Below are 14,417 nucleotides of genomic sequence, written 5' to 3'. Positions count from 1 at the left end.
TGGAGTAAATTGTCTTCCCTTCTCCTGTTAGGATGCCTATTTTTCTTCTCTTTACTCAAGTCATTTCCAGTACGTTCCGTTGACCACCAGCGCAGATCCTAATGTGGATCTCTGTTAATGTTGCTTAAGCTGCTAGTAGGAAAGGTTGGAGCTTTAAAGTCATTTTCAAGATATGGTGTCTGATCTGAGTAAGCCTTCAATTCAATTTCCAACTGACATCTTATTGTAAATGTCAGTATAAAAGTTTATTCTTTTTCTTCTAAAATTAGACTCACTTGAGCCAGTACCAGCTTCGTTTCTGGGGTTCTTTGACATTGATTATACTCTGGCTTTTAATCATGGTCTGTGACCTTTTCTGAACAATCATGATTAGTCACGTTTATAAGATGGCACATTCTCCATTTTTATAACTCTATTACTCCTCAAACCTACTTTCTAATGGAAGTCTCTGTGAAGAGTAGAGCCATCTCTTACTGTGATTGTTTAGCCTGGGCAGTTCTCATCTGACCCAAATATGGTTATACTTTTCATGGCTACCCATACGGTTCTACACAAAGCGATAGCGCTAATGCACAAAAACCTCATTACAGAGCAACAGCCAGCATAGTTTTCTCATTGTGATAGGGACAGCAGCAAGAATTATATGCTTTTCAAATAATAAAGTACAAAAATGAAGTTTTAAATAAGCCCATCAGCATCCACAAATAGACAAGATACCACTGGGGTGGTAAGGTGAGGTGCTGTTGCACAGCATATGAATCTGTGAGGATTAGAAGAGAACAAAGTAGTTTATTCCTCTTATTTCTGATATTCTGTTTCTTGCAAGGTGATACCTGTATTACACATGTCCTTTTCCTGTTGGTCAGCTGAAGTGGAAGGGAATGATAGAGCTGATATTTGGGAAGAAATGTCTTCCCATTTTCTTCCTGAAATGTATCCATCAACATTCCCTTGAGAGTTTTCTGGGAGGGATTAGAGGTTTTTGTCTTGTTTTGTTTTCAACACAAACCATTCCATTAAGCGTGACATAAAAGAAAAGTGAGGAACAAGATTCACACAGCTGCTGGAGGAGCAGAAGTGCAGGCAGCGGTGCCCTCCTCTTCTGTGTAGCTCAGTGGTTAGAGCATTTGTTCACCGAAGGGAAGACGTGGGGTTTGTTCGCAGTTCTTCCTGTTTGGGAGTGAACACACATCTCCTGCTTCACAAGTTGTACCCTGAGTACCTGGGTGTGTGGAACAGGCGGGTATGTACGTGAACAGGAGGTAGGAAGGAAGGAGCATTGGTAGTATAAGCTGGTCCCACTGACACAGCTCCAGGCTGTGTAAATAATTACATATTCATTGGAACTGGAAGCCAAGAATCCCAGCTCTTGGGTGAATGTCCTGAACATAAGGCTGGAGAGTAATTTTCTCTCTTGCTTTCTGCCTCAATTAATAACCTTTGATGTAAACCTGGAATGAATCCAGCAGGTGTGATTGAATCGCACCTAACTTCCAGCTTTTGGTTCAAATCACTTCCCTAGAGAAAGCCGAAAAGTAGCCTGGAAAACAGTCCCTCTCACACGTCATGCACATACAAATGAAAACTAAACACAAGTCTGCAGGGTCTGTATTTTCAGGGAAAAAGGCTGTAGAAATAAACATAAAAGATACCATTTAATATAGCAACAGATGGTATCCAGATATCCCAATTGTGGAGCCACAGTTTAGATATTAATAGTACAGAAAAAGCAATTTCTGCTTGTTGTCGTCTTACAGCGCTCTCTTTTTCCATTACAAATATACCAGCTCAATTCTCATTCAGTAAGTTTTAAGAACTGAGGTTTTTCTATTTCTTGTCCTACTGTTTTGTTAGCGCTTTACAACCACATAGTGAAAAAATAAATAACATTAGCGTCTTTCACTGCTGGATCTGACATGTTGGATTTTATTTCAGTTAATACATGAAATGTGTCTAGTGGCTTTTAAATAGCTGCTGAAAAATATTCAAATGTAGGTTTCAGGAATCTCTATAGCACCTAATCAAGGTGTTTTTAAAACACAAAAATACAATATTATTGTTCTTTTTCCTCTTACTCTCAAGGAGATTTGGCTTTTGAATATTTATATAAACGTTGCGATCCTACTGAATCTGCTGTCTTTGGGAAAGTAAAATCTATGTAACAGCTGAAATCTGTAACGTAATGTAGGTCTCTTGTAAGCCTCTAGATTTAGTGTCTGATATATTCTGCTATTCAGTCAAATGAGAAGGTGGGCAATAAAATTACTGAATGAAACCAGAGTCAAATTAACATTAGTCATGAGAATCCTGCTCTCATTCTGTGAGAGAAATACTTTAAAAAAACAAACAAACAAACAAACAAAAAAAGAAAATGTACAAACTATTACATAAACATGATGATATCCATTTGTGTTTTGAAGGTCATGAAACTAAGGCCATGCTAAATAACAATGGTCCTCGTTACAAGCGCAGCAAGATAGAGCGGCGGATGAATACAGATATTTTCTTATGTGTGGGACTCCTATTCGTGATGTGTCTTGTTGGAGCTGTAGGTATGAAGCACTGACAAAAATCTTCTTCTGTTTCATTGGGGTTTTTATAAATGGTGGTTAAAATTGATCTTATAGACATGGGTGAGATCAGATCTAGAGCTGAATGCTCTTGGCATCTTTAGGCTCTTTAGTCTTTCCAATGGACAAGTTAAAACGGCAAATCTGAGCAATTCAGATGGCAGAAAACCCAGCCACGGCTATAAATATTTCTGATAAGCCCCATCTCCACTGTGGTAAAATATGTGTGAAGCAAACAAGTGGAAGCCGTTGGGTTAATGCATTCTAGGAATCAGTACTTGCCAGTTGAGATTGCGTCTGAGTGGATGTTTATTCCTTGCGTATAACAACAAAAGGAAAATGATGTAGTTTTGCCTTCATTTCAGTACCAACTTCCTCTAACACGTTCAGGGGTGATGTTAGCCAGAGCTGCCCAATTTACAACCCATGAGCAGCACATGACTAATTCATCAAGTTCACAGCTACCTTCCTTCTCAAAAGCCCCTTTACAGCAGGCTGCGAGATGGATTAATTGTTTAGGTAGGAAAAGCCTGCGTTTTTCTCGGTCCTTGCAAGTGAGCACACTTGAATATAGTAACTGGGGTTAGCCGACTAGAGTTTGCTGATCTCCAAACCATCATTTTCACTGCACATAAGCACCTGCTTGCCTTCCAGCTCTGACTGCAATCTGTCCCAGGCAGGTCAGGATTAATAGCATCCCATAATCCCAAGGAAAGGGCCAAATTTTAAGCCCACGAACTTTTGAACGGGTCACTGCTTTAAAGAGATAACAGAGGCTCCCATAAGCGCGTTGTGTTCAAAGCCCCTTTTCTTTTTTAATCGATTTCATCTCGGTGATAACTTGCTTAGTGCAACTGCTCCGAATTAGTTTTGTAGCGGCAAAGTCACGTGGTTCTGTCACGTTTTCCTCAACGTGCCCTGGAGGCGAGTGACGTGACACACCAGCCAGTCACCAGCGTAACACCATTAGAAGACAGGGCCACCCAAAAAGATGAACAATTGAACTGACTTAATTGCTTTTTTTTAATTTTGCTGCTTCACATTGCAGTGGGCTTTCTTGGCGCAGAAATTGGATTTCAGTTTGACAACTGAGCTCTGTGTGAGGAAGAGAGAGACTTTATTTTCATTGTTGCCTGGCTGCTGTCATGTAGATTTAGAGACTTGTCTTTGTCTGGTGCGTAGGGGCCCTTGAGTAATAAAGTCCTTTAATTTAAGGTTTAAAGCGGTCTCAGATGACAAAATCAGCATTTAAAAAATAATTTATCTGCTCAGGTTTGGAAAAAAAAATATAAAATATTCGTAGTCTAAGTGAAACACGTAGACTAGTAACAAGTCCGTTAGCTTTCATCCATTCAACGTGTACCAGGAGTGCTTGCTTTGCAACCTTGTCTAAATGTGAGGTTCTAGGAAGAAACATCACTGGTGGATCGGTTATGAGGATTTTTCTTGCACACGGTGAAAAATTGGAGTAAGAAGCGGCTTATAGAGCATAGTTGTCCTTGCTGAGACGTTATCGTGGTCTCTAGCTGCCAGAAAGTATTGCTGAAATAATTTGAATTCCTTTGGCAACATTTTAGTAGGCAGATGCTGCAAAACAACTGCTTGCTTAATCGGTGCTAATAGTTTTATCAGGGCGGGATATGCGAAGTGGACTAATAGAGGTTTTTGGCATCTGGAGCAATGATGCAATGAGGAAAACCGAGTTGTTTGTCCTAGCTCTGTGTGAAGTTTCTGGTGCTGTAGATTTGGTAACATCCTTGAGCAAAGTTTATTTCAGAAAGAGCAGTATAAAAGGTGGCAAGGTAATCGTGATGGGCTTGCTAGTAAGTCCTGAACCGGAGGCTTTGTTATAGTAGTGCAATGATATCTACTGATACTTAAGACACAGGGGAAAAAACAGTTTTGGGGTATGATTTAATTGAAGGGAATGTAAAAATGAGCTGCATAGACTGAATTATAGGGGGCTTATCAACTCTAACAAAGACAGATGGAAATCAAGAATGGTCAGGGTAAGAAAGATTTCAGTTTGTCTATACAAAGGTTATAAGGTTTCTTTCTGTTAGAAAGAAGAATGGCAATCTTTAGCACTGGGGATTTTTGAAGATAGGTGGTAAAGCTGGAGTCCTCCAGCAGCAGGATGTAGCGTGAGGAGAGATCTGTGCAGAGCCCTGGGGGACACCTCCTGAAGGAAAGGTGAATAAAAATATCCACGACCACTTGTTTCGTACTAGCATATCAATTATATGCATATGCTACAGAGCTCCGCACATACTTTGCATTCTCCAGTAGATTTACAGCATTGCTCAGGGACTGTTGCTTTGGAAATGTTCTTTCTTTTTAATTATCATAGCAGTCCATATCTGCAAATTTCAGAAGCTGTGTCAATCACCTTACTGCTCAGCATATTTGAATATTGTGTATCATTCCTACAGGGCATGGCATTTGGACTGGAAACTTCTCAGAGCATCCACCTTATGATGTCCCAGATGAGAATGGCAATTTTCTGTCTCCGGTTCTTGCTGGTTTCTACATGTTCTTGACAATGATAATCCTGTTGCAGGTAAAACACAAAACCTCTCTGTTACCTCCAAGGAAAAAGCTATTCAAAACTGAGTATAATCACTAATGAACAACTAATATCAACTAATAGCTGTGCAGTACCTTCTTAATCCTATTTGAAAATATTGCTAGGAGTGTTTCAAATCATCCAAGTGTGAAATAATGTATCTTCCCTGTTTTTTTTTTTTTCCTATTCTAACTGCAGGTTTTTCTTTCTTGCTGTTGAAACCCCACAAGGATGTAGATAGGAAGGATGTGTATTATATCTTTAAATAACTCCAGAATCTCTAGCATATGCAATAAAGAGGATGTTTAGATCCAAATGTCAGCTTTCTTTTTTTTTTTTTTTTTTTTTTCCCTGCCTATGTCCAGAATTCCAAAATAAGAATGCAGGAAAACAGTGAAACAAAAATTGTCATTTTTGCCAATGGGTACTAATAACTAGGTATGGTTCAGCTGGTTTAGGAAAGAAGCTAAATTAGAAGTAGGATGCTTGTATATCTGAGTCTGATTAAGCCTAATTGGGAGAGAACATCTTATGGGATGGGGGGAAAAAAACCCATTTACTTTTCAGAATTGTTGATGAAACTGCTGAGATTTAAGTGGACAGAATTTCTTTAATATGAATGAAATGTGAAGATAACTTTCAGAGCTGCTCAGAAATTCCTTGGGGGATTAGCCTTCATTACTGAAACAGAATATTTGTGCATCTTAAAAATTCATTATTATTTCAGGGCAGGGAAGCTAGTGGGTGGGAAGTGTTGCATGCAAGGTAATTGCTCATGAAACTTTTTTACGTTAAGAGTTATTCTGTGCTAGTGCATCCTTTCAGAGTTTCAGGGAGGGTAAGAGCAGCGTGTACCGCAGTCCAGAAAACGGGCTTTGTGAGAGCATCCTCCGAAAGACCCATCTTTGCATTTGGTGTTCTAGGAATCTTGTCTTAAATTTGTCACTTATTGTCCCTGTTTATCCATTGCTGTGGTGTGCAGGATTTTTTTTCTCCCCTGAACTATTATTATCCAGTACTACAATACGTCTCTAGGAAGAGCTATTTCTCTGAAAATTGTTAGTATACTCGTGCCAGAACATTGCTGATGGAAAGCAGTAAGACTTGTCTCACCCCTCACTGAGAATTTCATCTCTCTTTCAGGTTTTAATCCCCATTTCTCTTTATGTGTCCATTGAGTTAGTCAAGTTGGGCCAAGTCTTCTTAATTCACAATGACATTGACCTGTATGACGAAGAAGCAGATTTGCCCATACAGTGCCGCGCCCTAAATATTACTGAAGATCTTGGACAAATCCAATATATCTTCTCGGACAAAACTGGGACACTAACAGAAAACAAAATGGTATTCCGACGCTGTACTGTCGATGGAATTGAGTTTTCACATCAGGAAAATGGTGAGACACTATTTTATACTTGCTTTTCTCTGAGCAACTAAATGTTATTAATTTGAATTTTAATAGTTAAACCTACTGAGCCCCCTGACTGAATGGAGAGGATTTGTCTCCATTTTGTGAGGGACTCCTGTTACGGAGATTCACGAAAGCGAAGGTGTTTTAAATGACTCAGAAGTCAGATGGGAAAGGTTTTCCAGTTCCCTCTGCAGGCATCTCAGGCTTTTCCCTGCGTTCAATACCCACTAGAGAGTGCAAAGAGAACATTTTCTCTTTCATTTCTAAATGAATGCCAGCCAACCTTTTATAAGCTCACAAACTGAGATAGTTAGTAATTAAACTCAGTGGGTCCAAAAGTAATTACCATAGTCTTCTGTGCGATATGAAAGGTACAGCTACACATTTTCTTGAGTCGACCCTCGCTGCAGTCTGTATCTGAGCTCTCTTGGCACTCAGTGCTCTCAATCTTGGGTTTGACTCAGGCCTATTCTTGGTCGCTACTTTCTCTCTCTGCATAGTGAGAAAGATTTTATTAAGCTGGCAAGCAGCTGCCGAAAAGATGTTTGCGTTCTGTGACTGAAAACATTAGCAAATTTGTGAATTACCATATTTCACTCTCCTGTTCCAGTCAATTGCAAAATGCAGCTAAGGAAACCAAGCATTAGCAGAAGTCCATAAAAGTGACTGATCGCCTTGAAAACACATTTTTGTTTTCTTGCAATAATAAAAATTGGAGAGTAGGAATTGCCAGAAACTGAAGTGGATAGTAAACGTTTTTCTGGTGCTGATTTTTGAGATGTTTTGGCTTTGAATCAGTTTGTTTCAGGTTTTTTAACCAACCAAGGAATTCCTCATGAGCAGTGCAAAGAACAGAGTAAGAGGTGAACTTTCATTTTCTCTTTTTATAGCCAGGCGCCTGGAAACCCACAGAGAGTTGGATTTAGATGATGAGGACTTTGCAAAACTTCATCAGTTCACTCTTCCTCCCATGAATATTGAGAGACCAGTCACTTATAAGCAGAGGACCATGAGACCTTTAAGGAGGTGCCAGAGTGCTAGAGCTCATTTTCAGGGGCATACGAGGAACAGGTCCCTCGGTCGTCGTGACAGCAACCAGTCTCAAGTGGCGTTCAGCAGTACCATTGTGAGTACAAGCAGACAGAGCTAACGCATTTTAAGTTCTCCTTTCTGTTGCATTTGTGATGGGAAGCCAACAGGTGGACAGGAGAAATTCAAGCCCTGGTGGAGCTGAGAGAGGGGAAGGGGAGACACAAAGCATTGGGGTCCTGACTTGGAGTGTGAAGGCTGCAGTCAGCGGGGAGCTAGGGGAGGGTTTGGGAATCCAGGTCCTTGTATCAGAGACTGCAGCAGCAGAGTGGGGGCACACAGGTGAGGTTTTGTGATGGTTGCTTGATAGGAGGAGGACGTGAATTCAGGGTACAAGGATTACTGTCGCTCATAACAACAAGAGGTACTTTGCACAAAGAGGAATGAGCTTTTTGTACTGTTCTGGTACTTTAAAATGCCGGGGAAAATGAGGTCGGGATTCTGGGCTGGGATATGGTGCAAGAAGAGGTGGGGACGTGAGTCTGGGGCCTGGCTTTGCAGAAACAGGAGGCGCAGGTCCTCCTGGGATATGATGGTCAGGAAGAGGGTATGGGTTTGAAGTCTGAGTTTGAACACAGGTCAGAAAGCCACAAACTGCTTCTGCTGCTGGCACCGCAGCATATGTCTCTGTTAAACAAAGTTCAGCCACTCTTGTGCTGTGCATGCAAAATGCCCAAGCTGCACTCTCCAGAGCAGTTCTGGGAGTTTATTAGTGTGTCAAAAGGTAAATATTGCATTTTTCAAGGAAAAAAAAAAGCAGCACATCTCACAAAGATAATAGAAATTAAGCTAAAAGGGCTTATCAGAATAAGGTCTTCAGCCCTGCAAGATGCTGAAGAGTCTTGTCCTCCTGCAGTAGCTAGGTGGCCTCAGCCTCACCTCGAGTACTGACTTGGAAGCACATGTTGTCTTCATTGCGCTTCTAGGAAAATCTTAGACTCTGCTGAATTTTTAGATCTGAAACTTCCCAAAATCTAACACAACCTAATTAAAGTCAGGCTATTTTCTTCCTGAAAGCTTTTTAACAGACATTTCAGACAAGGCTTTTATGGACTCTAGGAGAAGGTTGAACACTTCCAAAATTAGAATTCCAATTAAAATTAAACGCCTGGAAAACCCTTCCAAAACTTGATTTAAAAAAAAAAAAAAATCTAATACATACAGAATTCTCAGAACTTTATTTTCTGCAGTTGTTCTTCTTGGCAAAGTTTTTGACTTGCTGACTTTTTTTTTGGAGGATGTAAATTTATGTTCATTATAAGATCCTACTTGCCTCATTCAGTTCCTCTGTTGTGTAGTAGGTGTCAGTCAGTACTTCTCCTCATCTTGGAATATGGGGGTTTTGTCAATTGCTATCCTAGCATTTTCCAGCCCAGTCCTCGTGGGATGTTGAGAACCTCTCTTGAGAACCCATGCGTCATGACTTTTGAGAACTGACTTATGGGTCGTGACTTTTGAAGGGTGATAAAGGAATTTCTTGCCAGTATATATCCCCAATTATGTTTTTTACTGTCAGGCCTCTACATTTTCTTCTAGAAACAAACTGCTATGTGTGGTTTTTTGGGGGTTTGTTTGTTTTGGTTTTTTTCCCTGTGAAAACAATATCTGAAGAACTAGTATCAAACATATCCTTTGTAGAGGAAGATTAAGCTGCTGTCATGGAAATAACCAGCCTTAGCTGCTAATAGGTGTCACTTGTCTGGATAAATCATTTAACCTCTACAGCAAATGCGAAGATGTAGTAAAAATGGAGACACTTAGATATTGCCCAGAGGCTGTCCTGTGTGTTGATATCCTTCAAATGATGCATAGTAGTATCTATCTTTACCAGCCAAGCCAATTACCTCTTAATTAAATGGGGATAATAAAATTTTCTGTGTCTCTGCGGTTCCTGCACTTTGGAACTTGTATCACGTTGCCTGATGCATTTGTACTTTGCTACAAATCTGGAGCATCTTGAGTACTCCACTTACACAGATAGTATCGTAGGCCTGAACGTATCTCAGTAGTCAAAGTTTCGTAAGAAAAATCCGTCTTTGAACAATGTGTGAGTGAAGACAAAAAGACTACAATTTACCTTGATTAATTTAAGGCTTGCAAAGCCCTTCTGGATGAATGGCTCTGCTAAAATAAAAGCATTGAAGTATCTGGTGGCAGTCAATGATTGTCAAACACAATCCTCACTATGTAATTGTGAGACTCAGCTTCTTCAGATCAACAAAATGCAAGATAAAAAACCCCCTGCTTTACATAACAAACAATGTGAAGTCCAAAGGCCAGTAGCTGGCATTGTACAATTTGTTGTTGTTGGCTTTTTTCTTAATAAATATCAAGTTTCCAGGGGCAGATGTGCCAGCCACATGAAACTATTCATGAAAACTGGTAGCCTCGGGTAATAGTAAAATTAAAGAACTTTGCACTGCTGAGAAGACACAGTGGGTTTTGGGTAAGGGTTAGCACAGCATCTGCCATCAGCACCTGCATGTCAGAACTGTTGCCAAAAGAAGCATTTTAAAGCAAGAGGGCCATTAACATAATAGTATCCTACAAAACGTAAAGAGTTTAACTGGAAAGTAGCTGTGCCAAACAAAAGATAATCATTTACAAATGTCAAATTTATATGTGAACAGTTTTTAAAGGAGAATTATCTATGCAGTGATCACAAAATTCACTTACTCTCAATGAGCCTTACGTGAATGCAGGTTGCATATGGTATTTTAAGTGCATTTGTACAGTGGTAATTGATTGTGCCTGCAAATCAGCGTGTCTGAACTTTGTCTCAGTATTCTGAGCAGTTCTGCAATTAGGAAGCTCTGCAGCTCCAGAATGTATTTCAGCCTGCCCGTTTGTGACAGTGTTCGCTGCTTGACAAGTTTTGACGTTTTCCTGAAATCCGAGAAGCTCTTATCAATTAGCATGTTCATCTCAGTGCATCTCTGAGATAGAGATGAGATGATGGGTTTTTCATGGCATTTGATAAAATTAATTAAACTGGAGCCTGCAGATCCTTGAGGACTAACTAAATAGCATTGCTTCTCTTTTCTGGAGTAACGGTAACATAGGTATGATGCAGAGTCTAACTCCTAGGGTTTACCTTCTAGTTTTGCTCCTTCCCATATTTTTGTCCATAGTCTTCATGGTCCATGGCAGTTTGTGCAGCCTCCTTACATACAATTTATGCAGTTCATCAGAAATGATGAATCCTATGTCCAGTTACAGCTTCCAAAAATTCAATGGAAAAGTCTATTTTCAGTGGGAAGGAGCTTGACCAGGTCTTAGACAATTGGAAAGCAAATTCCTAGCTTATTGTCAGCAATCGTATCTCTTGCTAGTCTTACTAAACATAAATAAAAAAGACAGAGGTCTACCTATTAACAGTTACGCTTGAAAAATTAGAGACTGATCTGAACAGATCTGTTTGAACACAAGTTCAAACTATTCTGAAAACTTACAGTTGAGAATTCCTGCCAAGACTATAGTGTTTATATTGATACCATAAAAATGTGCAAGGTCTGTGTACGTCTTTCTCAGGTTTTATGTGGAATGGAAAGGAAAGAAGAACAGTGTAGTCGTTTCTTCAGAAATCTCCTAGGGTGTCTGAGAGAGAGAAATATAGTGACCGATTGACTCCTTTCATAAACATTTATGAGAAATCTGGAGGGAGACAGACATCACAGGATCACAGAATGGTTGAGGGTGAAGGGACCTCTGGAGGTCATCTGGTCCAACCCCCCTGCTCACCTACGGCCAGTTGCACAGGACCGTGTCCAGACGACTTTCTAATAGCTCCTAGGATGGAGCCTCTCTGGGCAACCTGTGCCAGCGCTCTGTCACCCTCACAGTAAAAAAAAAAAGTGTTTCTTGATGTTCAGAGGGGAAAACAAAATAACGTATTATATAACAACAGAGCTATAGTCGACAGAAGGACTTAAGGGAACTTTAAAAGAGTAAGAAAAATATAAAATGGTAAGCAAATTTGGAACAAGAGAGAGAATTAACATTTACTCTGTCTACCTTTAGGTGTTCTTATGAATTAAGATTGTGACAGCACTTTCCTCCTAGATTTAATAATTCCAATAAATAGTGCCTTGCTATTAGAAGCATTTAATCAAGATTTCAATTGTCCTATTGTCATCAGGTTTTAGTGCCATCAAGTAGAAGAAATGCTATCAAATTAATGAAGAAATCTTAAAAACTGAATGTCACTAGCCATTTTATAACATCAGCATTTTCACTAACAAAATTGTTAACTTTGAAAAGGTGGTAAATGTAACTGATCATCATCAATAGTAATGATTTATTTGATTTTCTTTTTTTGTTTTGTTTTGTTTGTTTTTATATATGTTCAGACTGGTCAATGAACAGACTTGTTTGTCAAAATTTTTTTTATCTCCTGAAGTTCCATAAGGCTGGAAATTCAGGTCAGCCCTGTTTTCACTGAATGTGAAAAAGAAAATAAGAAAAGCTTTTCTGATAAATATTGGGTTTTGTATTATTCTGTTTTTAAAACCTGTCTCTGAGGCCACAATTTTCTATTTTTCCAGAGGAAAATTTAGAGTTCAGAAAGTTTCTGCTGAAATGGAATATCCACTAATGCATTGTCTTTTTTGGCATGAACTAGAGACAGATGTTGAGGATATAGATCCAAAGTAAATTGGGTGGCATGATGATGGGTAGGAGAGGCTGAGATCCATGTGTAATAATTTGTGGTTCATGAGGTTCATTCCAATTGTGGCCGTGCACATGCACAATTATATGAATAGCTGAGCAAACAGTCAGTGAGTTTCTAGTCTTTCATGGTTTGAATTTAATATAATTCCCAACGTAACTGTTTTGACAGTTGTGTCTGCACATGTGTGTTCTTCATCAGAACCGTCCCGTTAAGCTCTTTGGGATTGCTCTCCATACAACGCACAGTCTTGGCAGCAGACGCAGTTACAGGCAGTAACTCTCTGCTGCAGTCCAACATGGTGAAAGGATTTCTAAAGAACGACAGCTTTAACTTTTCAGCCTCTGACTCCTTGTAAGAGACCTGAGAAGAGAACTAAAACATCAGGCTTATCCTCAGTATGTACGAGTTTGCTAGAGAAAGGATTGCATCTATACTTAAAACATTTCCCCATATGTGAAACAAAAAAGCGTGAAAACACTGAGCCAGAGGAACCAGAGCCTCTTGCAGCAGAGAAAGGGCAAAACCTTGTTCCATCTTTGGATTTCAATTGAGCTCTGTGCTGCAAAACGAGCAGTAGATTTATTTGCAATTATTAGGATGATTTAAGAACCGCTATTCACTTTAGCAAGCAGGAGTTACAATGCAACATATTCAGCTCGGCACAAAAGAGCCGTGAAGGTGGTTGGTTGACTTCTGTTGCATATTATGGAACTTAAGAAAACTGTGCCAGATTGAAGGAGGAGAGGGTAATAGCTGAGATGAGCTAGAAAGCAGCTAAATCACTTTGGCAGTTCCTTAAAGAAGGCATCCAAACGTGTTGGCTCACAGGAAGATGTCTTTTAAATTTGGAAGCTCATGTTAAATATGACCCTAAATTAAATCCAAACCAGACTCAGCTAACATGAAATTGCCATTAAAAGTAATACTGCAATAGCCCTACATCAGATTAAATTGTAGGTAGGTGACATTGTTAAGTAGTTTGGCTTGCAAATTTAGGTTTGATTAGAAAGTGTGTGGTAGTAAAATTACAGTAACATTTCAGGAACAAATGAACTATGTCTGTATTTATTTATTTATTGTAAAAACTGAGGAAGAACAGTTTGAGACAGCTTCTCTTTCTGGGTGCAAAGCAAAATGACTCTGGAAACACAAAGTGATACTGCTGTAACCAAGCCATAAGCACAATATGTTCTCTCTTGAAATAGCAGTCAGCTCCCACACTGAAATGGGAGATCCCAAGTCTACTTCCATCTGGAATTCCCTTTAATTCAGCAGTTTCAAAATTGGGAGATACAGTAGAGATTATTCTTGATTTCTAGTAGATCTCAAAAGAAATAAAATTCTGAAATCACCTTCTATTTCAAGATGCATTTCCTTCTAATTATCTAGTTATGCAGCTTTTAGAAATGTGTCTTTTTTTCCCTAGATGTTAAGTACAAAAGGCATTTACCTTACATAATTCTAGGTGTAAATTCAATAAGAGGCAAGAAGAAGCTATTAAGTTGATAGTTCTTCCTTGAGGACAAGGGTAAATGGGAATAATCCTCATTAAGTAATTTGTCTTCCAGGAGAAGGACGTGACTCCCGATAGCCGGCTGCTGAGGCGAGTGAGAGAAGCTGCACTCCAGACTGAAAACCTTTCTCCTTTTATACATATGAAGGCTTCCACATCCCTTACTGACTTTTTTCTTGCCCTTGCCATCTGCAATACAGTCCTAGTCTCCACAGCTACCGAGCCAAGACAAAGGGTAATCTAACTTCAAGTATAGGAGGAAAATTGATTATGCTTCCATTTAACAACATAGAGCAGTGTTCAGTGAAACCTGAAGTGGTGAAAAATAATTTGGTTGGGAGTTCTCCTCTAGTTCTTTTACCTTTTGTGTAATATCTCCTGTTTCCCTGCCTGTGTATATCGCTTCCTAACATGGCTTATGTTTGATAGCTATGGCTACCACAGGATCTGCACTTTTTCTTTTAGTTTTTATGTTACATGTACTGTAAGAAATACGTTGAATATATGGGGTTTTCTCTGATCTCCCAGGCCGTTGACAGAACTACAAGGGGCTTGATTCCATCTCTGCTTCAGAGGTAGAGATACAAATCACCATC

General features: G+C 39.5%; 1 protein-coding gene across 2 annotated transcripts in view; it reads left to right on the top strand.

Moving 5' to 3' along the window:
* The window catches only part of ATP10B (ATPase phospholipid transporting 10B (putative)), a 154,550-nt gene that overhangs the window by 121,529 nt on the left and 18,604 nt on the right, over positions 1–14,417 (top strand). For both annotated transcript variants that reach the window (XM_054842253.1, XM_054842252.1), the window contains 5 exons: positions 2,421–2,552; positions 5,003–5,130; positions 6,280–6,532; positions 7,438–7,673; positions 13,877–14,056. In XM_054842253.1, coding sequence (XP_054698228.1) covers positions 2,421–2,552; positions 5,003–5,130; positions 6,280–6,532; positions 7,438–7,673; positions 13,877–14,056 — 929 coding nt within the window. The remainder of the gene's footprint in view (positions 1–2,420; positions 2,553–5,002; positions 5,131–6,279; positions 6,533–7,437; positions 7,674–13,876; positions 14,057–14,417) is intronic.

Source organism: Grus americana, chromosome 14 (genome assembly GCF_028858705.1).
Source record: "Grus americana isolate bGruAme1 chromosome 14, bGruAme1.mat, whole genome shotgun sequence".
Taxonomy (NCBI): Eukaryota; Metazoa; Chordata; class Aves; order Gruiformes; family Gruidae; genus Grus; species Grus americana.
This window is presented reverse-complemented; position numbering and strand designations above follow the sequence as displayed.